We start from the raw sequence: 26,018 nt of genomic DNA, 5'->3' as shown, positions 1-26,018 counted from the left end.
TAGCTGAAAGTTGAAATTTGAAAGTTGAAAGTTGAAAGTTTATTTTTCTCAATAACCCATACTCTGGGTATCGGAGTCCAATGTAAAAACATAAATCACATCATAATTCAATAATGCAGAATTGCAAATAACTTTAAAAAGGGTACAAAACAACTATCACAAAGTAAATAAGAATGAAATACGATTGATGAAAAGAAAAAAAATGTACAGAAATATACAATATATACACGATATATGGTGAAAGAAGGAGAGAGAAGAGAAATGGAGGTGAAGAGAGAAGAGAGAGGACGCAAAACTGGTGACAAAGTACTTATACAAATAAACAAAAGTGACATATACTTCAGAAAAAAAAGTAAAAAAAGAAACAGAAAATAAAAAAAAAACTCCGCAAAGACATACGGAAATATATTCATACGATGAGTGAGCAAAGAATAAAGGAAATATGGAGACGAGAACGAGAAGAAAAGAAGTGGAGGGGAGAGTGAGAAGACAAATAAGTTGTAAATTGATTGTAAAGAATGCACAGCCTGTAAAAAGGCTTTATTATGTAGTATCTACGAAAAGGACGAAAAATATACTAGTAGTCTAAACATGTGTCATTATGTAACTACAAAACTTGCTCAAATTGGAAAGGACTGTCCTCTTTTGACATTTAAATAATTGATCCATCTTTATAGTATTTTGGGTATTTCCAGTAATATTTTTTTTAAAGTATTTCTTTCGCTGTTCCAAAGGCTACTGGGCTGCACTGAAAAAGGTAGTGAAATTCATCACCAATTTTATCTTCATTGCAATGGGTACAAAATCTTTTGTTTCTAAGAATTTGATTATAATTATCTTCCAGAAACAATTGGCAATTTGTGATTAGCACAACGGAATTTGCATAAAATTTTTGCTGTACTAGTTTTGTCATTAGAGGGAGGGATACTGAGTAGATGGTCAGGAAGCCAGACTACGCACGCATCTCTAGCATAATATTCTAAGCATCACACATTTTTTGGCTATCCTGGGTTTTAGGGGTCCAATCTGTTTAAACTTCATACTCCGTTCTCCCCCTTTGATCGACTGACTAGGAATCACTTGACCTTCACTTCAGCCACCACGCACGTTCAGAGACAAAACAAGTCAGGTAAATTTTGGGCTCAAGGCTTACATTGTATTTGCGATGGAAAGTATTCCAGCAACGAGCACAGATCTAACTCATAACTGCTAACGTTACACAGCTAGTGTTAGACTAGGATTGGATTGGTGCGCTTCAGTCGATAGTCCCGCGTATTAAGTATTGTGTAAGTGTTATTTGCTAACTGAAAGGCGTGCTAATAATTGTGCTGAATCTTTTGGTAATTAGGTAGTTGCACTCGTAGAAACAATGGATGATAGTTTCCACACGTACTAGTAGTCTAAATTTACATGGTAATGATGTGAACTGAACATTGAAGTTAACCATGGTAAAACAGTAAATGACCTACGTAAAAGTGCAGTGGTAACGTTAAACACACACATGGTATTGTAACACTAGGCCTACTATATCTAGGTCCTTACCTAACGTTAAACAGTAAATCAGTTTGAATTTTATATAAAATTTTAGTTTGGTCACACAGCTCAGTACAGATTTAATCTTCAGTAATAATATAATATGGGATCACTTGGGATGAATGTAGTATTAAAACTTTTGGCTGAAGTGATACTGTGAAACTCCAGAGAACAGAAACTTATGTTTGCTGTGATAGCGTAAGTTGGCCTACATGTATTTGAAAGTTTAAAGTAAACAATAACTGCAACTGCTGAAATTTTTGTTTTGAAGAAAGTCACCATTCCAGTATTCACTATTAGCAACTTGATACCATTTCACAAAGCTTTTGTTTTGTTTTGTTTTGTTTTTCCCAGGCCAGGAATTATGACTGATATCAAATTGAAATAAGACATCTAGGGCTGACAGAGGGATGTCAATAGCTGCTGAGCTGAGTGCGAAAGGAAAACCTTCAAAGCAATCATGTCAGAAGATACCAAAGACGCCAAAGAGCGTGACACAGAGCAAGCAGTATTGGAGGATGGGGACAATGAATTGTCTGAATCATCAGATACCAGTGCCTGGGACAGTGACCCTTTGACCCCACGAACGAGACGACAGTATCATCCAACCAGAGGAGCCAAAGGTGACTTGAATGGGGGCAAAAGCAGCAATGGAAGAGGGAGTATGTCATCCGCTACCATTGAAGGGGATATTGATGAAGACAGGACAGAAGAGGAGGAGGAGGATTGGGAGGATGACCTCCTGGAAGATGATGAAGTGGGGTTAATTTCGAGGGATGGTACCAATGATGAGGTAGACATCGTGAATGGTGAGGGTCACCATGCAGGAGATCTCGTAGATGCACAGAATGTTGCACCAGTAGGTCCCCAAACCGTGAATGGTGTTGGACATAACCTGAGTTTGGAACATGGAACGGAAGGAGGAGGAGGAGGAGAAGATAGAGAAAGAGAACACCAAACTGAAGAGGAGGATATTGAAGAGATAGATGCTACCAGAGATTCATTCCAAAACAAGTATCTTCATATGAGTGACGGAGACAGGTAACTGCACGCATGTACAACACTACATGTATTGTACAGGAAGAATTAGCAAGAAATTGCAGTTCTGTGTGTTTGTGTATTATGGATCTGTTCTTCTCAATCAGTAGGCTGCTTAGCTCTCTCACGTAAACCACAATCTTGGCCATATGTAGCATTAAAAAGATTAATATTTGATCTAATTGGGCCTCAAGATATATTTGTTGGAGCCAAAATGGGCCTTGATTTGAAAAAGGTTGACAAGTGCAGTTTCACATTTTATGCTTTTGGACTAGTTCATAATAGAATTGTAGTGAGTAGAATCATACGTACAACCTATGTTCTGTAGATTTATTGTGCATGCATTCGACACGTTGTATAGCTGTGTTTTCTATCAGTCTAATGATATTTGCAGGTGTTTTCAATTAAATAATAACTAGCAGCTGGCATATTATTCCATCTGCTTTTCAATAAAATCCATATTTTGTGGCAAGAATTTATTTTGCACATATTAGTTTATAGCGAGCTTTTGGTTTGCGGGAAAAACCCTCTTTAATGAGGCATTTAAAAAAGTCTTAATAGATCTGTTCATTGTCTGCATATGAACTAATTTTGTTGTTGAGTAGAGTCTCTGTATCTTTCTGGAACAGGGCAGACATTTCAAGAATTTACATTGGAATTGCATCCATTAAAGAATGTGATAAGTGATATAAAATATATATGAATGTGATACTGTAAAAAAGGAAATTTTCGCGGTGTTGAAATTTTCGTGCATTTCACGCAACCAGAAACTAGTGCGAAAATAAAGGCATGCAAATACCGGTAGTTTTGCCTGCCACATGTTCCAGTAGTTGAGGTGTTGATTCCGCGAAATTGAAAACAAGCAAAACTCTTCTTACTTGGCTGAGCGCGAAAAATTAGTCGTGCGAAAATATCCACTTTTACAGTACCCGGGTACATTAAAACAATTGTATCAGTCTCTGTACATTGTAAACTAATTGATAAGAATTAAATTCATGAAATCAATTTAGGCCACTTTGCATTCAAATGAAAAGGAGAAACTTGTATTCTTCAAATTTTCCAGTTTTGACCTTCAAAATGCCATCCATGTTCACCAGAACTAGAGCATTTACTTATCAATGCATATTATGTGTTTACAGTGCTCTTGCTTCATTTGTATGTGTAACACAGCTTCTTCCCTCAGACAAGAGTGATGTTCCTGCCCTCACTTGGCTCGTTAGAGCAAGCCTCACTGGGCACCATGATGGGGGAGCTCTTTGCTGCAACACCCAGCCTGGATATTGCGGGCCAGGAATTGGACAGTGACTGGGGGGAAAGAGGGAGCCAGGAGAGTGGGCGTGAAGCTGATGATGACAGCATAAGTAGCAGAGGAGAACAAGGTGTGTTCACACTGTCACTCTTCTCTCAAATTCAAATATCAGAGAGATAATTTCATTAGTAGAAATAGACCCTCATTCTAATTTTTGTTTTGAGTAAAGGATAGTAAGGGTTCTTTTTTTTTTCACATTCAAGCTTAAGGCTTGACAAAGATATCTGATTTTACGTACAAATGCAGTGCTCGGCGTGTTTGTCATGGTGACATTGTTGAGTGGTCTTTTTCTTAATCTTGTGGATATGTCTTGATAATGCAAGGAGTATATTTTCAGATGGAAGACTTGTTTCTAATTAAAAAAGAATTGATATTCAGGGAATTCATATTCTTCTACTCACTGCTATAGAGCTGATGAAAATGTGCTCTGTCTTTTTTTCATTTTGGGGGAATGGGGGGGGGGGGGGCAGGGTCAAATCCAGGAATTCCGTAAAGGGTAGGTGCCTTTACAAAATTAATGGTGGGGGTGCATGTGTCCCCCATTTTCTTCTTTTTATTTCTTTTGTTTCAACAAAAATAAAGAGGGAGTGTGTGCCTGGTGCAGAGGAGGGCAAAGAAAGAAGTTCTAAAAAGTTATCCCATTATCTCTTCAAATGATGCCTTTTTCTAATGTGCAGGTGGGCGTCGCCAAGACCAGGAGAATGTGGAAGAGCTCTTTATTGCCCTGAAGCAGCAACATGTGGAGCAGATGAGGGCTCAGCAGGAGCAGCACCGCAAACAAATGGCTTGGCTGAAGAAACAGCTCCTCTCTGGGACCGGTGAGAAAGCTGGAGAAGTGGTTGGGGGGAGGGTGGGGGGACGGTGATGGATGTGGGGGCTGGCCTAGGGGTGGACAGTGTTGCTTCAATCCACTTTTTCACACATTTGCCATTATTCTAGCATCCACTCATGTGATATCATGTATACATGTATGCATGCCGAAGGCCTGTTTTGCAATAATGAAGTTTACAGCTTTTTCTCTTTTTTTTTTTTTTTTTTCGCCTGAAGACGTAGTGCTGTGCTGGTTGATAACCTGCTCGTACTAAAATGTGTGTTAGTGCATGCAGTCCAGGTAGCGCATGTTATCTATTGCTTTGTGCGGCAATCATAGAGCATGCATCCTTGTCTGGAAGAGCCTTTTTGTGTTTTATGTAAACATGAGGTTTTTTTTTTTTTTTTTCTGACCAGTAAACTAGTGTAGGCATACTCTAAACTCCTGATATGTGCCTGTTTGTGGGGCTACAGGTGATTGATTCTTTTTCTTTCTTTCTTTGTTGTCGTCTCTATTTCAAAGTAAAAAGCACCCCCTGATTCATTCCGGATCTATCACAGACATTGCATGGTATTCTTTAAGCTTCTCAGTCCTACATATTGTTATGCCTGTTTTGTTTTTATGACAAATCTGGTCACATATATGATAGTAGAAAATGCATGGTCTCATTAGACTGAAATCAATGCCGCCTAATTGTATCTACAATGTAGATCATGGCCAAGAGGGGACGGGAGTGAGGGAGCTGTCCGGGGCCTCGGGCACCCGCCCCAAAGCCCAGGGGGCCGGCACAGAGAAAGGCTGTAGTGGAGGTGCTAATGCTTCTAAGGAAGAGGGCTCACAGCAAGCCAAAGGTATATCAGTGGCTCACCTTGTGAAATTCAAAATACTTTAACCCTAAAAAGACTGGGGGGGGGGGGGGGGGGCCTAAAAGGCCCCCCCCTCGACATTTCGCGCGATTACTCTGCAACATGCAATGCTCTCGCCGCGATGCTCTATGACTTTTTTCTTTCGAGTTTCCCGCACATTTTGACGCCAAATTTGTGACGCCCGGGGGTACGGTTCTGAAGTTACATAACTTTTTGTACATACATGTGAGACCGAAAATGGCTCAAAAATGTGATTTTGTGTACAAAGTCAATGCAAATTGAGTTTTTTCACATGGTTCATATGAATATGCTTATTTTTACTCTCAATGGCTAAAATTAATTTGTTTTAGTAGTATTATGCTTCAAAAAGTGTCTGCCACAAATTGTGTTTAAAAGAACAGCAAAAACAAAAGGTCGAAAAAACAAGGAAATACATAAGAAATTCGTAAAACAATAAAATAAATAAGAAATTAATTTTGATACCCAATTTTTTTTAAAGTACATTTGCGAAGAATGCCACAAAGAATAATTAGACCAAAAATGAGCACTTTTGGAGCTTTATTTACTGATTTAGATCAAAGAGTCTGATTTCTCGCATAAATTAGCATAATTAATCAAAATAAAATCAAAGAAGACTATTTTGGAAAATTTAAATATGCGATCTTGTAGATTACATCGCACACTACCATTGTGCAAATTTCCGCGGCGATCGCGCAATCCACGGCCAAGATCTTAAGGGGGGGCCCTTTAGGCCCCCGCCCAGTCTTTCGAGCTACCAAAATAGCCCAGTCTTTTTAGGGTTAAAGGGACTGTACAATTCTGGTAGAGGTGAGGATTTAGCTTTTAACGTTTTGCAAGATATTCAGAAACCAATCTATGAGATGTCAAAGAGCATGCAATTCTAAGGGGTATCAAAAGTTTATTTGATGAAAATCGGTTTTGAAATGGCTGAGATATCCAGTGCAACAAAGAGATCCTAATAAAAGGCGTGGCCTGTCGCCTTTTATTATTATCACTTTTTTTGATATCTCAGCCATTTTAAAACCAATTTTCACCAAATGAACGTTTAATCCTTCTTAAAATTACATGCTCTTTCATATTTCATATGAGGTTTCTCATTATTTCACTTAGGAAATGTTATAAACCTGAATCCCCACCTCAACCAGTACTGTACAGTCCCTTTAATAGGGACAGGGTACCAAAGTCAGCAAAAGTTTTGCACCAAATTGGACATGAGAATGAATGAAATGGGGAAAAGAAATAACACATGTTCAAATGGGTTGTAGTGAAACTGTATTGATGTTGTGTGTTTGTGTATTTGGCTGTTTTCCCCAACATACTATTTTTTTGTATTTAACAAGCACCCTCTTTTCCTGATTTGATCAGCTACTGTTTCAACAAGAAAAGTTAATTCTTTCATTAATTTTGTGATAACCCAAAGCATCACTTTCCCAAGAAACTGTAAAAATGATTATTTAGTTGAGGCACTATCTGAATTGTTTTGGGCCATCAATGTAACTAGTGTGTTGAACTACTTCTGTATTTATTTGTTTTTTGTGTATATTTTGTTCTGTGTTTGTCTTTGTTTGTGTGTTTATATAGTTATATGAAATCAATAGTGGTTTTCAGTCATGTCCACAGTTTGCCGTTCTAATGCAACAATGTAGATATTTGCAGTGGCTGATTCAAAAGAGTCTGGTTTAACAACAGCCTACTATGCACATCTCATATAGAAACAACATGATGTGTGAAAAGCTTGTTTACTGTTTGCAGCTGCTGCATTGTGACATGAGAATTCCATAGTGAGCACAACCATTGCTTATACATTGTATTTGAGACTTTTTTTTTTTTGTACCTGGTTTACTTTCAAATGGATACTCCACAGCTTGAGTTTGTGTGATATTGCATATTGCCTGTAAGTGTTGACCTGTGTTGGTCATAGTCTAGCAGCTAATGACATATGATATGCAACTGCATCCATAGCTTTTATAAAGAGTGAAAGAGAGAAATGTTTGTGCACATGTTCAGAATGGTCTCTGTGATATCCATGTTTTGATCAAATTTAAAAAAAAAAAAAAAAACCAAGTACACTACATTGTTCAAATTCATGGCTTTGTCTAAACCTTCAACCAGTACCCAGTTGTTTAGCTTGGTTACTATTAAAATGTGTTTAAATCTGTGGATATATCCCCTAGTCAAGCACATAGTACCTTCAAAATGGAAATTGTTGCAGCGTGGAAATTTGAAAAGAAAAATGGTTGCATAAGATTTGAAAATGTTTTTGGACCAGTTTCCTCTTTGAATCCGAATTGCTGCCATTAAATGCTGCAGTGTCAGACAAGCCATTGGCAAGCTTTTTAGCCGTTACAGAGGTTTACTCCATGGATTTTGATGAATTTCTGATATATTCCTCGACTGACCAGTCTGTTCTTGTTCTTGTCAGGCCTCGTGGACAGTAACATGGTCCCTCTGCTTGACCAGGACGATGCCTCCTCGGACACATCCACGTTTGTCTCCGGCTCACTGGACAACACCCAGATGACCACATGGTCAGATGTCCATGACCAGAGGCATGGGAGTGATGCTGTAAATCCAGGTGGGGTTGGTTCTTGTCAAGAAACATGATAACTAGAAATCAGTATGCATTCATATTATTGTTCACCAAGATCGTAGGCAGTGGGAACACTTTGTTCTAAGGTTGAGAACGGAATCATTTGAACTTTAAAGATTCGGAGTTTGCCCACGCTCTTCAAGCAGTGACTTTTTAGGTGTGTTAGCATACAGATAAAGTGAACCCTCAGTCCCATAAATGCATATCTGTGTATTCACGTAAAGCAGTCTGCTCATATGCCATGTGGCTCAAGTGTAGAAGAACATTGCAACCACCGATGCCCACTACATAATCTTCCGGAAGAGGTTGTATTTGTACACATTTTGACAATTACAGAATGGTTGGGAATATTTATGAATATCCACAACAGTCTATTCTGCATTGTTGGCAAGCTTCTCTCAAAGGTAGAATGCAACTTTAAGCTACATGTATGTAGTTGTGACAGTTAAATATCATAATCCACAGAAGGTCCAACGACACAGGAGACGGTGCTTCTGCAACAGATGCAGCAGAACTTCGAGCGGGAACAGGCGGCCTTGCAGAACCAATACGAGAAACAGGTGGGTCAGCTGCAGCAGGAGTGGCAGGGGTTGCAGCAACAGCATGCCCAACAGCGGCAACTTGTGGCGGGCATGCTTGAGCAACAGAGGGCAAGGCTGGAGCAGGCCACTCAACCGCAAATAGGTGAGGAGTAGTCCAGTTTGTTCAAGACGAGGAAAACTTCTGTTTAATGAAAGAAATTGTAGGCAACCATACATTTATGGAAGGCTTGATGAGTAATGTGTAGAAGACACAAAAAATAGAAGTTACAGATGCAAAGACTCTTGGATGCATGAAAGAATGACCACTGCAAAGATTGACCGATACAAAAGCTATACTTATAAAGGAAACCTTTCAGCAGATTGAAGTTATGACCCACACGTGGTTGTTGAGTAATTTATGATGAAGCGCCTCGAAAAGCTGTAAATGGTATTGGTGATTATACCTGCTATTGATGACTATACCTGCTATTGTCTGAGTTATGCCCCATTATTACCTGAAGTGCATTACAAGATGGTAATACCATTAAAGTGGAAATTTTTGAGCGGTTAATTCTTCGCGCTCGGCCAGGGAAATATGAATTTTGCATATATTTTTTGGTCTGCCAATTAAAAATATGTAAAGTAATCACACATGTACAAGCAAAACTTTGCAAGCTTGTTTTTGTTTTTGTTTTTGTTTAAATCATGCTAGTTTTGTGTTGTAGGAAATGTGTGAAATTTTCCACTTTTACTGTATTTGATCACATGTTCTGTTTGTCTAGACGCAGAAGAGACAAGTTCTGTCCTGTCTGACTTTACCTACTGGAGACTGGATGAGGGGGAGACCTACAAGGACTTACCCAATGCAAAACCAAAGGGAGGTCAGCTCTCCCTAGAGAGGGACTCTCTTGTGTCTGAAGACCCCCTCCAGGAGAGCACCATCCCTCAGGAGGAAATGGTTGCCTCCAGCCAAGGCCATGGCAGGAAGCAGAAGGCCAAGGTTGTTGAGAGTCCGAGAACGTCTTCCAGGTAGGCTCCATTTGTGGAGAGGTGTGAGTGGTGCTTATGCCCCTCCAGTTATTGAAATATATGGGGTTCATCTTTTATGAGTGCAGAATTGGGAATATTTTTTTAAGTTGTGGTGATAAATTTGTGGTGATATCCCGACAAAGAAGCATAAAAAATGTTGATATATGCAGGAAGTTACACAATTTCTCATTTACTAGTAATCAATTCAGATTTTATTATCGATACAGCAGATTCTGTCAAATACCATAATTACATAATGTCAGTGTAATATAAAGTATATGAACATACATTCAAAAGCGGAAAAACAAATTAAATTAGTGAATAACCTATATTAAACTATTTGAACAGAATCATTGTGCTATTTAAGAAAAAAAAAATGGGAAGTAGATACTTGATTCGAATATTGAACTTTTCAAAATGTTTAATATGTTGCTCTTAATTTTGTCAGGAAAAATGATGTTATCATAATCTGTGTAAAAATCAGTAAAACAAAAATGTCTGTTAAAAAAAACAAACAAACATATTCTTAACATGAAAGTGGTAAAGAAATTCTTCCATTGTGCCATGTGCAGTATCTTCTTTTAATATTACCCAATCATGAATGCCAAACTGATGATGGTTCTTGCACCGTCTTCATCTTTTTTTGTGTGTGTGATGTAATGATGTAATCTGTGTGCCCTTTCCATCTCAAGTCGTATAGACCTCCAGGAGAAGTACACTCGCCACATCGCGGACCTGGAGGCGTACTACGAGGCGGAGCTGGATGACCTGCGGAGGCAGCTGGCCCAGGCCAAACAAGGGGCGTCGCCCTTCACGGGGGAGCAAGGCGAGCTGGGTGGTGAGTCAGTGCCAGCGAGGGAGGGGCTGGTTCAGCGCTGCAAGGACCTGGAGGGTAGCCTGACAACAGCTAATGGGTGAGGAACAAAAACACTGCACCACGCAACATCCGTTTGTCTTTGTCCGTTCTTTTTTTTTTTTTTTTTTTTACCAATCGATTGTAAATTTGCTCTGTTGCTTTAGTTTCATGACCTGCATTCAAATGTCTGCATGGATAGTAGTTTTCTGGAAAAAAAGCTTGAATTCAGGCACTGGCAGTTTCAAATTTAGGCCAGTTCATGTATAAACCAGCTTCTTTTAAATGATTTTGGGGTTCTTTCTTTTATTCTCACTGATATCCCAGTATCTGTTCCCTTCAGGAACATTCTCCTTTGAAAGAATAATTTCTGAAGATATGGCATTTGAAATTTGACTGTAGGAGTGCTTGAGTGATTTGAAAAAAAATGTAAAAGAATTAACTATCTTCATTATACGTGTCTCTTCTTTGTCTTTCCACATGAAGCCGTATTCAAGACCTGGAGAATACAGTTAGAGCCTTAGAAACTAGACTGGTAAGTTGTTTTGCCCTGTGTTGTTGTTGACTTTTAACCTTTGATAAAGAAATAGCATGTGGTGGTTCATTTTATGTCATTGCAATAAATATCAGACATTTGCCTTTAGAATGTACTCGTAGTTAGCATATGGGTTTACCAGCTCATTAATTCAAAATCAGCAAAGGTATGTTATAATTTTTATTGCAATTCAGTGAATGACTAAAGCCAGTTTTCACTGTAAATTCAGCTGACCAATCAATAAATTGCAGAGGTGTTCCATTATACTTCATTTACATATTTTTAGCTCTTGCTCTTTTCCAATTTAGAAGTAAAGATAATTGTTTTATAACTGATGCACTGACCCTTTCACATCATAATCTTTAAGTTCCCTCTCCCCAATTTTGTCTTCACCATCACCTCGCCCATATCTACCATATTCAAATATTATCAGCTACCCTTTACCTTTCAGAAATAAGGATTATAAATTATTTTCATTATGCCTCCGCCACGAAGTGGTGCCGGAGGCATTATGTTTTCGGGTTGTCCGTCCGTCCGTCCGTCCGTCCGTCCGTCCTTCCGTCCGTCCGTCCGTCCGTCCGTCCGTCCGTCCGTCCGTCCTTCCGTCCGTCCGTAATGAATTTTGTGGACAAGGTAACTATCAAAACCCGTTGAGGTATCCTAATGAAACTTGGCATGTATGTGTATTAGGGGGTGAAGTTGTGCCTATCAACTTTTGGGTGCACATGCTCAAGGTCAAAGGTCAAAAGGTCAAGGTCAAATACATAAAATTTCACTATTTCCACCATATCTATTGAATGCCTGAAGATATTTTCTTGAAACTTAGTGTATACATGTATTACCCAATTAAGATTCTCTGGTGAAAGTTTGGGTCATGAGGTCAAAGGTCAAAGGTCAAAAGGTCATGGTCAAATACATAAAATTTCACTATTTCCACCATATCTATTGAATGCCTGAAGATATTTTCTTGAAACTTAGTGTATACATGTATTACCCAATTAAGATTCTCTGGTGAAAGTTTGGGTCATGAGGTCAAAGGTCAAAAGGTCAAGTAAAAATATTAAAACTTTTTTTTTCTCCATACCTTGGAAAATTGTTCAAGGTATCTTCATAGTATATACATATACTGACTGGAAGTGATTATCTAGAGAATGTAGGGTTCATGGGGTCAAAGGTCAAGTGCAACACTTCAAAATTTTACTATTTCCCTCCTATCATGCAATGCCGGCAGGGTTTTTTTTTTTTTTACACTTGGTGTATGCATACATGTGTAACCTAATAGAAATTCTCTGGAAAGTTTTTTTTTTTTCTCTTTTTGCCTCAAAGGTCAAAAGGTCAAAGATCAATTGAAAGTGCTGAACTAACTTTTTCCTCCATATCTCGGAAGTGGCTCAAGTTACCTTGAAACTTAGTACATATTATGCATGTTCTACCTGAAAGTGATTATCTCATGAATTTTAGGGTCAAGGGCCAGATGAAAATGGTAACAATTTACTATTCAATTCAGAAATTGCACTTTTTCTCCACACCTGTACCTTGAAAATTACTCAATGCCTAAATGTATGAATGGGTCAAAGTCGAGTTAAAGTCCTTAAATCCCTAGATACATGCTCTCCTATTCATCCAATTAAACCTAGGTCAAGGAAGGTAAACATTCAACACATTTGTGACAAACTTGTCATTTCAATATTTTGCCAATTTTGTGAAAATGTAATCACACATTGTCCACATGTACTATCTAGACCTATTGGGAAAATCATGCATTATGGCGGAGGCATACCAGTCGCCAAAGCGACATTTCTAGTTACAACTACAGTGACACATTCACATCACACATTTCTCACACTTGCTCCCTCAAATTTGTCTTCACTGACCTCTGCCATAAAATACTGCCATGACCTTTTCACATCATAATTTTAAACGCTCTACTTCAATTCTATCTTCACCATTCCCTTCACTGATGTCTGTCATTTTCAAATATTAGCAGCAGCTACTCTCTTCATATTAGAAAAAAGAGGTTATAACTATTTCCATCACTACTCCAGTGACTCTTTCATCATGTATCATGTATTTCTAACCAGTTGAGGACGAGTCCCGAGTATACTCGGGCAGGTGCCGATGGGAAATGAGTGTTCTAGCAAAATCAGTCCGTCCTCAACGGGTTAACACACTGTCCCTCAAATTTATCTTCACTCGCTTTGCCCCCACTTCCCCCAGTTGGAGTGGCCAGACCGTTACGGCCAGGCCAACAGCACCATCGCCGTCCTCCAGCAGAGGTCAGAGGATCTGGTCAAGCTGGTGAAGAAGAGGGAGGAGGTGGTCAAGCAACTGGAGAAGCAGAACAGGAAGCTGGACAGTGCCCTCTTTGAGGCTCAGCAGGTGAGGCAGCTGGGCATTTTCTTCAGCCAGTATTTAGCACGTTTATTGGAAAATAGGAAGTGGTGTTAGCGTGGACTGATTCAAAAGTTTTGATTGAATGGGAGCACATCAGTTTTAAAGGAAGTAAATTAATATTTTCCTAAGATGAAAAACACTGAGATGAAGGGCAAGTGTTAGGTAAACAGACCCTCCAGAAATAGGAATGTGCCTGACGTAGCAGCAATACTGCTATGATACAGGATTGGTAGAGGCCAATAATGAATGGAAATGGGCAACTGTCCCTCTGTTTCACTTGCCCACTGGCAAAATATGGTTGCCTAGGGCAGGTGAACTTGTGGTGCGGCAACACTTTGCATAGAAATAACACCCATGTGAATCCATTCATATTGCTCACAGGTCCGAGATGCACAGACAACAGCAGGCAAGAAGGAGCAAGCCATGCTTAGCAAGGTAAATCTCGTAGTCGTTCTCTACCACACTTTAGACCAACTGTCTACCAGATTCTCAATTTCTAATAAACTTTGTACAGGGTCCACCTGCTTTCTAAGCTAACGAGTTGATGGTTATAGAGTACTGTAGTAGGATATCATAGCCAGTCATCGCCATGGAAACTAGTTCGAAACAGCCTCATGCTACGTGAATATCTATGAACACAACAGTTGCTAACCATGCTCTTACGCGGTTCCAACCCTCTGCCTGAAACAATGTGCAAGGTTATTTTGTGTACAACCAGCACTGAGCTTTAGCAGCTTTTAAAAAAAAAAAAACGAAAAAAAAAAACCAAAAAACAGAAGACAGTGACATCATCACTTCAGTCCTTTATTCCCAGCAGTTTGGCCAAAAGCAAGAAATACTCATAAGCATTTATTGTTCTCATAGTGTAACTGGCTTGTCAGGAGTTCTCAGAGAGACAACTTCTCTCTCACTACTGGTGGAAGATCTCTGTATTGAGGCCATTTTTGCAAAATCTCCTGCCCTATGTAGTTGTGTGTCTGACACTTAAAATGCATTTTCTCCCTCTTCATATTCAGCTATCTCCACCCCTAACTTTAGTGTTGTCATATATGTTGAAAACTAAGACTGAAATAGCACCAGTGAACATCTACAAGCCTGGAACTTCCATGATACCGGCTGAAAGAGATGTCGCACTTCATGCTTGTGAAAGCACACATGATATTGTGTGTTCTGGTGATCTGAGTCTCCAGTTTGCTAGGGACCCAGATGGGAGGACTTTCCAGTTTAAGAGATACTTTGAGGTGGAGTCTCTGTTCTTGTTCACACACAATTATATCCCCTCTCCCTCCCCCCCCCCCCATTATTCAAAGAAAATCTTGAAAAAGCCTGACCATCCTAGGTCTGTGCTTAAATTGCCTCTCCAGTACTCATGTGATATGAGATTGTTTTTGAAAGAAAGATATTATTCAGAGGGGTGAAGGTTCAGGTGTGAGTTTCTTCAGTTTGTCTCCCTCTACAAATTAAATTTGTTAAGATCGCAACTGCTGATCTGTAAATTAACAAACATGTCGGAAAAAAAGGAACCAGTGGGAATCGAACCTGTCATCTAAGCAGTAGATGACGAGATTGTTTTGTTTTGTTTTTGTGTTTGTTTTTTTCTGTGTGGCTGCTCAAATCATTAATTCCTCCTTGAATAGTCTCATCTCCAGACTGTCTCATATGTATATCCCTTCTGCTTCTCCTCCACTTCAGCTGATTGGCCAGTACACACAGTTGAGTGAACAACATGAAAGAACTCAGGTAAATGAAAAGAAAGCATTGTCTACTCTCCTGTTTTTGTCTTTGTTTGGTTTTTTGTTTTAGTGTCAGTTTCAGGTACACCTTCATACTTCATAGTCATGTAATTCAAAGGTATTTTCTGCAAGATATACAAACCATATTTCTTCTAAATAAATGTGCTCTTGTAATTTCAGCCAAATTAAGATCTAACTACAGCAGTATCTTAGAACCTTTTTTAACACATTCAGAGAATTAGCTGGATAGCTCATGAATTGATTCTCTTATGAATATTTACATAAAGTGATGGAGGAATACATACTAGGTATAAACAGATAAATGATTATTCAAGTGATGTATACATGTATCGCTATAATTTTGCCACAAGTGACTCCACAGAAACCATACCTGACACAAGTCCCTTTGCACTGAGATTTATATGTGCCAGCCATGTATTTTATAGATTTGTAAAATTGACTTTACAGTGGACTCCTGTTATAACGAAATCCTTGGTACCGGCAGATTTCTTTCGTTAAATTGAAATTTTGTTATAACTGAACAAATAAACAATAAAGAAACATTGCGCCGATAAGTTTGCAACCTGAATTTTTATCTTGTAACCGGAATTTTGTTATAACAGTTTTTGTTATAGCAGGAATGCACTGTAGTTGGGATTTGCCATGCTATAACATCATGACATGGTGTGAGAAAATGGGAAATCTTTTTTTTCTGTCTTTCCCATTTTCAATATGTCATGATGAGTATGTGAGGCAGGTCCATTAAATCACTTAGAGCAGTGTAATGGCTTAATTCATTGATGTAAAGCTGTTTTCTTCTCATGTGAATGCATTTTTGTTTTCCTTCCCCTCAGGCTGAACTTCTGAAAGTTCAAATGACCCTTGAAGAGGCAAACTCTTCAATATCTGAACTTAAGAGGTGAGACAACTTACTGCTTACCCCGTTTTTTGACAAGTATCCCAATGAGTTTTTATGAGATAAGGGTGTAGATGCTATTGAGTGGCCATCCATAAACTATGGCTGTGTGCTATGTCAAGCAAGCATAATATTTTGCAGCTTTGAATTTGTAGAGCAAACTTTGGGTGGTTCGATTTACAATCAAGTATGCCTGCAACAAAGTAAAAGAATATTACTGCACCTTTTCAAAAAGCAAAGGTATTGATTCCTCGCCTTGGTGAATAAAGACAGTGCATTTGTGTTACTGGACCTTATATTTTCTCTTATTGTAACTTTGTGCATATCAGTTGATAAGTGAACCTCACAAATATAAATCTACCACAAAATACAGTACCACTGAAGAGCATGTTCTTTTTTAATTGTTAATGAATTGATTGCAACGTATTGATTACACATATTTGTTACAAATGGCATTACCTGTTGCACAGTCCTGTCCGTAAGGGGCACAATTTTCATATTATATAGTATGTTGGGTATCCTTGCAGATGTAAAGGTATCACGTGGGAAGCAGATAACCTTAATAATTGTTACACAGCTCTCTGAATGAAACAAACATTATGCAATTCATCATTAAAATAAGTTTGTCTGCGATCATAGGCTATAAGAATATTTTCTGTCTGGTGGTTTTGTGGTCAGTAGGGTCATTATTCAGAAAAAAAAATCATCAAGACCTTTATTTGACCATACGTCTCTGTTGTCTTTGTCTGCTGCAGGACCGCAGTTCGTCAGGAGCTTGAGATCAAACAGCTAGAGGGGGAGAAGAGGCGACTGCAGCAGGGCAGAGTGGACTCCGCCCGGGGGGACGGGAATTCTTCCAGGAGCTCCTCCTCCTTGGGTCCGATCCCATTGGATGTTGCCGAGCAACCGGGTCATAGTGAGCCTGCCTTGCCTGGGGCTGAGGAGTCCTCGCCGATGCAGAACGGTTTCCACGGCGATGATGCGGTCATCGGCCTTCGTCAGACCCAAGTCGAGCCAGAGAGTGTTGGGCTGACGGTGAGACCAGCCAGCAGTAAGAGGTATTCTAACAAGACTCGGTCATTCTTTGTCAAGAGTACTATGTAGTCCTGTCAGGACCGATATTCTACCGTAACACTGACATTGTATGCAGTTTGTTGCCAGTGGTGATAATAAAGGATAAAGGTTCCATTTCAGTGAAGAATTTTTAGTCATTAGACCAAATTTTTTTTTAATCCTAGCTTATCCCACTATGACATCACTCTGTGAGTATTGCAGAAAATAAAGAAAAGCTAGGCAGTTTTGTGTGAGGCTCAGTTGATGTGGCTTGGGACTCTTAATTGTGGGGTCCTTGGTTCAAGTCCCTAATGAGCAGCTACATGTATAATAGTGGCAGAAACCAAGGCTCATTAATACTCATTGCTCCTCAACAGTTGTATGAAATAACTAATGGCTCTGAATTTCTCTTTTTGATTACTAGCAATAAAGCCAGATCAAGTCGTACAGCTGAATTACTTAGCAAATTTGCACTCTTGTATTCTTTTTGTGTTGATTTACTATTCAGTCCTGCAACCCTTGGGAGTAGTTTGCGTCTCAGTGTGGAGGACAGGAAGTTTCTCCGTTCAGGAGCGAACTACAACATCCTCACTGGCCAGGTTCCCAGGCAGAGTACACCCTCTCTTGGTGATGCCAAGGTCACTGGTCCAGGGAGTGATGCTACCAGTCAGGCTCATGTCGACAGGTGAAGATTCCAGAATGTTTCCAGTTTCCTACCCATTGAAATGTTTGTTAGTGGTAATACACAACATATGTTTATTGTTGATACTGTACCTTACGAAAACTAGTATATGAAATAAGATATTTGTGAAATATGATGTGATATATGCTCTTAATGTTAATGGCATAAAATTTCCATACAAAAGGACAGCCAAGTTATGTTTTGAATGTTGCATTCAGTGCTAGAGTTTGACTGTAACTTCACATGGTGGTGAATTAGTTGGGTGTAGGCTTGGAGAAATGGCATAGCTCACACAGGGGCTCCAATCCTCACTTTGTGGTAAATTTGGCGGGTGAAAGGAAAAACTTTCAAAGTTTAATTAGTTACAAGCTATCACTGCTTCTGGCAAGCATGTGAGGCTTTTTTTCTTTCATTATTTTTCAGTATATCACAGTTTTTGACAGTCCGTTCCAGGTCATTTTTTACATCTGAGTTCCAAAACATACTTCTCTGAATTTCCTCAAAATCATACCTTCAAGAAGATGTTCAGTGATTTCCTCTGAAGAATTGTATTTATCTAGTGGCAGATGTGCACCTTTGCTTTTTTAATGTTTTCCTTGAATAGAGCAATTTTATTTTTATTTTTATTTCTGAAGTTTTCCAAAACTTTTCATTGCCTGCACAAGTTGATGATAAGTGACATAAAGCCTTGAACTGGCATTAGATTACAACATCTCTTTGGTAATGTACAACATAAACCAGTCACAATTTTTTGTGACAATTTTGTCCTTCCCAGTACTCCTGAGCAGCTTCCAGTTCTTTCGTTTGACACCCTGGAGCCACCGTTTGATTCAGACCTCGATGACCGCCCTCTCTCCCCCATGATGAAAGCTGCGGCCCAGCTGGACAGGTGGAAGACCTCTGGCCGCTCCCCAAGGAAACACCATCCCCTGGGTGTGTCCCTGCCGAAAGTGAGCCCCGGACAGATCTCCAGAGAAGTACCGGAGCGGGACTTCTCTCCGCCGAAAGGAGGAGCTGTGACAGATGCGCAACTGGTGTCGTACAAGAACAGGACTAACAGTGGGAAGAAAAGTGATGGCAAGGGCGATGATGCAGGCTCAAAGCGAGATGCCGCTTCTAAGAGGGGTGCATCTGGGAGAGACAGTGGTGGTAAGCAAGGGAGGACCAACTACAAGAGGGCGTCCACCATCGGCGAGCACCTGCATCCAGGCAAGGACCCCGATCCCAGCCTCCACGTCTGGGCGATGCACCAGTCCCCCACCACTGCCCTCGGTTCTGGCAGCAAGAACAAGAACTCCAAAACGAGTCCCAGAGGTGCAGCGGAGACGGTCGGCACGATGTCGCCGGGTCAAGCAGCTCGCAAGAGTCTGGCGAAGTATTCCGTCGGCGAGAATAGCGGGAGTGAGAGACGGAAGCGGAGTAGTCCCCGCAGGAATCTGGCAGCCAGTTTTAAGGATGCAGATATGAAAAAGGGAGATGGAGGAGGAACAACTAGCAAGGCAGTGCAGACTCCAGTCAGTGAGTACCAAGTAGTGTCTTCCCAGCATTCACACACTCTGTAATTCATTGAAAATATGTACGGTATTTATTAGTGATGACTTTGCCATTTTGAATGCTTTATCATGGAAGAATAAGATAACCCGGCCCAGGTCAGGTAGTGTACTTTTTATTTTGATACAAAATTTATGGTGTAAGCATTTACAAAATGAAAATGAAAATGAATCTCAGTATACCAACACTATCTGTGACAGAACCCTCCCCGCCAAAAAAAAAAACAAAAACAAAAAAACAAAACAAAACAAACAAAAAAAGAACAACCCACCAACTAACAAACAAACACACACACACACACAAAAAAAAAAAAACAATGCTGGAAACTCAAGAGTTTATATTCAGAATCACAGATGTAATGTTTCCTGTTCTTCAAAGTTTGCTCATGGTAAACATTCAATTATAAAAAAGTGGTTTTAATTTTCTTGACATATTGTTAACACAATTACTTGCTTTGAATAATGAAATCTGTGATATGGAGTTCATATTGCAGTGGGTACTTGGCTATGGAAAAATCTATTACAGCTTGTAACTCATTTACCAAAGCAACATCAAAAAGTACATATTAAAGGCAGTTCATTTTAATCTTGAGTATGGCTGAGAGGTAGAAAGCAATTCTGATGTTAGGATAATGAGGATTGTCAATAACAACTAATGTACTTAATATGATCAGTCCAGAAACGGATGATTAACTTGTTATTGTAGTTGTGGAGTTACTGAATGCCATCTTGTGGTTTGATATGAGATGTGCTGGCTTAGTAACTGCTATGTGGTTTGTTGCTTGAAACATGTATAAGCGTGGTAATCAGCGCAAAAATTTAAGCAATTTGCACATCATCCCTTTATGCCAGTTGGAGGGGACCCATTTGAAGCAGCTCTGCAACGTGTCCGACAGGGTCATGTGACCACACGGGCGGACTGGGAGAACGGCCTGACTGACGCGAAGAAAGCGGCACAGAGGAATGTTAACAGGGTAAGATGTCTCAACCAATGACATCTCTTATACTGCCTATACAGAAACTAGAGCACGCACTTTAGTGAGCGTATGGAAACCTCAAAAATGTGCAGCTTGACCTCCCAAGTTCATTGACCCTACCTGCCGAAATATGGAAAATCCTTCATAAAATCCATAAGAATTTCCGGATCACTACCAAATTTTAATCATCTGTTCCTTGTGTCATTCTCAACCTTTCTTGCAAGTTTCTTCCAAAATCTGTTCTCAGCTTTTTGAGTTATTTTGCACACGGACAAAGAAACAAACAAACCAACGGTAATGAAAACATAATCGCCTCCCTTGGCGGAGGTAATTATGGTTAGCACTGTGTATTTGGATTCTCAAAATTGAAAGACTGTGATACTTTCATCATTCAAATCGAGTGGTGTGTTATTCTGTTTGGACTATTGCACATGAGTGATGAGTGTATCAAAGGAATATTCCTGCAAGAGCCTTTTAACAGAAGGGTTGTCAGGGTTATGCCGAGGTAATTACCCCAGCTGGCTAGGGTAGAATTTGGCAACAGTTACTGTGGCAATGTCTGAGCAACATTTTGCGGGGACCATTTTAATAGGCAGGGTGAAAAAAAGATTGCCCAGACATTGTCACCTTAACTCTGGTTTGAAAGTCTCTGTTAGAACGGGTTCCATGACATTTGCTCCTGCAACAATTGCTCCCATGAAATATCTGCACGCTAAGTCAAACAAATTCTACCCACAAACATAATCCTAACCCCAATCCTAATCCTTACATCAGAGTATACCTCAAACCCTAACACAACCTAACCCTGACAGTAAGTCCTTGGAAAAACATAAGACCGTAGCAATTGTCAAAGGAGCAAATTTTGTGTCACCGTTAAACCAGGACTTCTGTCTCTGACTTTCCCCACCAGATGACATCCAAGACATCCGAGACACCGGAAGAGATTCTGAGGAGGTTGTCCAAGGAGAGCAAGCGACTTGACGAGCTCATGATTGAGAAGAGAAAGGTAGGGAGGCACCCATGATGCCCCTTTGTCAACCCAGGTGTATTCATGGGTACCTGGCAATACTGGGGTGATAATAATGGCAGGGCCTTCTCGTAGAGCAGTGGCAATACTGAAGAGGCTACCCTGGATGTATATAAGACCATATGTACCTTTTTGAGGGTTCCCTATTTAACACCCGCTTTCTTGTGTTGATATTCATAGAACTTTTTGGTTGGATTTCAGATTTTGCTAATGTCCCGAAATTAGCAAATGTTGAATCAGCAAAAGTTTAATAACAAATGTATACAAAAAGGACTTGCAAGCATGGATTTTTATGAGAGGCTGCTTGAATATTGTTAGCATTGATTGATAGATTGAAACTGAAGAAAATGCCCAAACTATGGAGAATGTAAAGGATTCTTGACAAAGTGACCAGCTTGAAAATTCAGTACTTTAGCAATGCCACGAGAGTTTGTAAAATGTCTTATCTGTATGAAATCAACATCTAATTTGGTGACAATAATTAGTATTACTGTAGATGTTTTGATACGGATGTTTTGAACTTATTTGAGTCATTGCCCTGTGACTTGTTCTTGATTGTCAGAAGGATATCATGGCAGAATGTCTGCAGTGAGTATACTTTAACCGTTTCTTTGTATTTTCCAATCTCTAGTTGGAAAGCGCCCTCACCCACATGCCAAATTCAGGACCAACCAGTGCCAAGAAATTAGAACAGCAGGTATGTCAGAGATTAAAGATAATTACGTATGCCTCCTGTAATTTTCAGTATGATTAGGACCGTACGACTCCAGAGTGAATCTTACAGTCTTCAAATGTTCCAGAAATGATTGTGATTGATGGTGAGTATGAAATCACCTGAAACACATTGGTACAGAGTAAATGGAAAAAAGAAGAAGACATAGGGCCTGGATGTAATGCTTGGAGTGGGAGACTACCTTGATGAATATACTGGTATACTTTTTCAGAAAGAATTAATCTTGATGTGTCTGCTATAAATTTTGTATTGGAATTATGCATGCTATTTGTGCTTCCATGCTACATCAAATTTGTATCCTGCTATAAAGAGAGGTCAGGAATGTGACTTAGAAAGGTACATGGTAACTCATTGCTTTTATTGCTATCCTACTTCATATTTCCTCACTGAAATAAAGGAGAAGCTTGAGCAGAGACTAGACCAGGTGACCAGAGAGCTGGGGTCGGTGCGGATGCTGCTGCGGAAGTACAACGCCCTCAACATGTCTTTCTAGAAATGCAGCATTCCTTGCCATCTGTACGGGCTGTAAACTGGCGATATCCCCCTCCAGACGCACACGCACCAGGGTCTCATTTCACAAAGGATGCTATGATGGTAATTCTTGCTAGGATGACAACTTCTTGTAGCCGCAGCCAATCAGGAAGCAGGATTCTTGTCATCACCATGACACTTGCCATTGCACCTAGACTTGCTGTCATAGCAACCGCTTATGAAATTGGAAACCAGATGTCTTCCAGTGAGATGAAGAGGCTGTCAAAATCGTGTGAGATACTTTGTTTACCATGTCCTATGCATCACACAGATTTTTGCTATTTGAATATGTTGTAAAACTTGCAAAAGACTCCCTTTTCACCGCAAACTATTCAAGGCTGACATTCATGCCCAACGTAGCAAGGCCCACCCGAACTCTGGTTGGTTCTTCAATAATTTGTCTCATTTATGTTGTGGCACAAAACTCTAAAATATTCTTTGATAAATTATTTTTCGTACTTGTATCACAATTAAAATCTCCCAATATCATGACGTTATTTGACAAGGATAATACCTTGTCAACTGAATCTTCGAGAGCATCAAAAAACAATTTGTGCATCGGGCTTTCTGTAAAGAATACTGATGTAAAATGAACTACTATTTTCACGCTTTATTTCCAACCGTAACATTTAATTCTCGCTACGTTCTAAGCCATTTCTTTGTACATATGAATATTTGCTGTTAACATAATGCCTGACTCTTCCACCAAAGCCATTTCTATCCACTCTCTCAAAATTGAAACCATCTATTGAGACCATATCGTTTGAAATGTCATCATTCAACCAAGTCTTGGAAATACCCAATATATCCTAAGCGTTAAGCGGTCCAGAATTGGATTTCAGGTGGTGATGAAAGTTACGGTTGAGTCAGAGTGGTACACCAAAGTGTACGGACAAATCCACCTGATGAAACACGTTGTAGAAACAACATACCCGGAGATGGGCGTGGGATATGGAAGAGTACTCGGATGTTATACATGTTTGGAAAGCTCAATCCTCTGGAAATATGAATATTCATGTTTCAGAACCTGAAAACTCCTCTGAGTGGATTGAGAGACAGTATTTTGACATCCATTACCAAATGCAAGAACCTGATCTGACTGCAAAATTTATGGTACAGAAATGATGACTTATTTTCCTACTTTCATACTTGTCATAAAGTTGAAGGTCAGTCTTCAACAGTCAACCCTGCAGTGATAGTGTCAAGTTCTATGCAGGCTAAATGGATGTTAAATCTTCTCTACTAGAAATAAAAGAAAACACACATATCAAATTCATTAGGAGCTAACAACTGCAGAACTGTATTCAAATAGTGCTTCAAATTTCTAGCAGTTTTACTAAACTTGCCAGGTTCCTATATTTGTTGTATTAAGTCTGAGCTGAACTTTCAAGCTGAAATCTGTTTTCAGCTGCCATTATACCAGGGTCCTCCCCTGTTGGCATACCCGCTTGCATCTGGGCATGGGCTGTTGGTTCCTGCTCATACAATTGTAGGTAAAGAGGTGCTAAGTTATGAATGCATTTATATATCATCATAGCACAACTTGACTCAAAATGTTTGTCTAGATCCATTTAAGACGTTTTAACTTACTGTAGCTGCCGACGAAGTGTTGTGCGTTTTGCGCAATATTATTCATTTTTGGCTCTTTAGGTGTATGGGATCAAAATCTATTCGACCAAACAACAGAATAGTAATCAAGTCGTGGTAACACTAGACTGTTATAAAGTAAGTTTTATTTAAGGATTGCAGTGGCAAAAAATTCTTCACTCTCTTTATCATGCAAATGCTCTTCTTGGTAAGTTTACTTACATCTTCAATGTGTTTATACAATTTTACTTCTTTGTCTATCAAAACTCCTAAACATTTGGTGAACTGAACTGTTTTAATCAAACTACAATTCAATGAGATACTGTAAGTTACAATCTTCCTTAGATTAGCACGAGAACAGATCAACAGATAATCATGGCACAAGTTTTGTCTGTGTTGAGGATGAAATGATTACGATTTTCCTTAATCCATGCCATAACTCTGTTTAATGCAACAGTTAAATTTTCTTCCAAAACTTTTGCGTCATAAACACTGAAAGTAATTGTATCATCAGCATACATGATACCACCTGGAGAACACTTTGGTAGACTGTTTACATAAATTGAAAATAAAGTGGACCAAGAATTGACCCTTGTGGCACACCTAATTTGATAGTTGTTGGATGGGACTTGGCCCCTTTGGGTCACTTGTTGTCTATCACTTGAAATAGGATTTGAACTAATTAACAGTCACCTTGATACAATCTATACATGTTAATTTGTTTAAAAATAGTTCATGGTCCATACTATCAAATGCCTTCTGAAGATCTATGAAGGCAATTCCAGAAATGTCATTGTTATATTAGATATAATGACCATTGATTCACAAATATTGTAAGAGCAGTACTTGCTGTTAAATGCATTGGTCTAAAACCAATTTGATTCCCTGTGAAGTTGCTACTCAGATTCTTAAGTATTAATTGCTAAGCTGAATGAAGGGGGAAATGTACTAGCCATTGCAATGATAATAGTAATCATGATAATTATTTTGTTAATGAGAATAACAGTACCGATTACATAAGAGATATGATAATGATAAGAAAAAAAATGTCATCATGACATTGATAATAATGAAAATAGTACCAGAAGAGTGATAAATGCAAATTGTTGTGATATTGGTGATAAAAGCAGAAGAAATGATGGCTGCAGTGATTACTGAGCTAACAAGTATACATATTTATATATATATATTTTAATTATTAAAAAAAATCAAAATGCATAGTTCTTGTGACAAAAAAAAGGGAAAAATTTTAATATATTTGCTAAGATTTCCTCAAGCTCTGAAAGGGACAAATGATTCAACGAATGTGAATGTATCTTCTCATCCTCAAAGTTTTCTTAGCTAACAGAATTTCATCATTTTTCATCATCACATTTGTGCAAATTAAGTTTTTGATTGACCACTTTGCATGGTAAATCCTGCTAAAATTGATAATTTGATCTTGCATTCCATGCCAATCTGAAGTCGATAAAACTGTCTTGTTCATTATAAATTCATTTCTTAATTAAGATAAATCACCTACACTAATTGCTGTCACATCTGACTGTTAGATGGGATGGTTTGTTCAAGCAATGTAAAAGATACTCTGAATGTGATCAATAGTTACAAATTCGCTAGGAATATAAGTCTCTCCTTTAGCCTTTTTCCAATAAAAATGAATAATCAGTGCAGCTATTTAAGTCATAAACATTTATCATTAAGTCAGCACAGCCACAAGATAGGGGTACAT

General features: G+C 39.1%; 1 protein-coding gene across 1 annotated transcript; it reads left to right on the top strand.

Moving 5' to 3' along the window:
* Positions 1 to 1,022: 1,022 nt before the first annotated feature.
* Positions 1,023 to 22,895, top strand: LOC140227900 (uncharacterized). The gene is made up of 21 exons (XM_072308285.1): positions 1,023 to 1,129; positions 1,888 to 2,531; positions 3,738 to 3,950; positions 4,558 to 4,718; positions 5,344 to 5,542; positions 8,001 to 8,162; positions 8,637 to 8,852; positions 9,472 to 9,718; positions 10,411 to 10,632; positions 11,058 to 11,106; positions 13,324 to 13,485; positions 13,882 to 13,935; positions 15,193 to 15,240; positions 16,088 to 16,152; positions 16,905 to 17,207; positions 17,711 to 17,887; positions 18,660 to 19,402; positions 20,287 to 20,408; positions 21,322 to 21,417; positions 22,070 to 22,135; positions 22,569 to 22,895. Exons 2-21 carry the CDS (start codon positions 1,994 to 1,996, stop codon positions 22,662 to 22,664), a joined length of 3,939 nt encoding a protein of 1,312 aa, XP_072164386.1. The 5' UTR covers positions 1,023 to 1,129; positions 1,888 to 1,993; the 3' UTR covers positions 22,665 to 22,895.
* The last annotated feature ends 3,123 nt before the right edge of the window (positions 22,896 to 26,018 follow it).

The sequence above is a fragment of the Diadema setosum genome, chromosome 4 (genome assembly GCF_964275005.1).
Source record: "Diadema setosum chromosome 4, eeDiaSeto1, whole genome shotgun sequence".
NCBI classification, from domain to species: Eukaryota; Metazoa; Echinodermata; class Echinoidea; order Diadematoida; family Diadematidae; genus Diadema; species Diadema setosum.
Note: the sequence above shows the minus strand (reverse complement) of the source record. Positions and strands in the feature narration are given on the sequence as shown.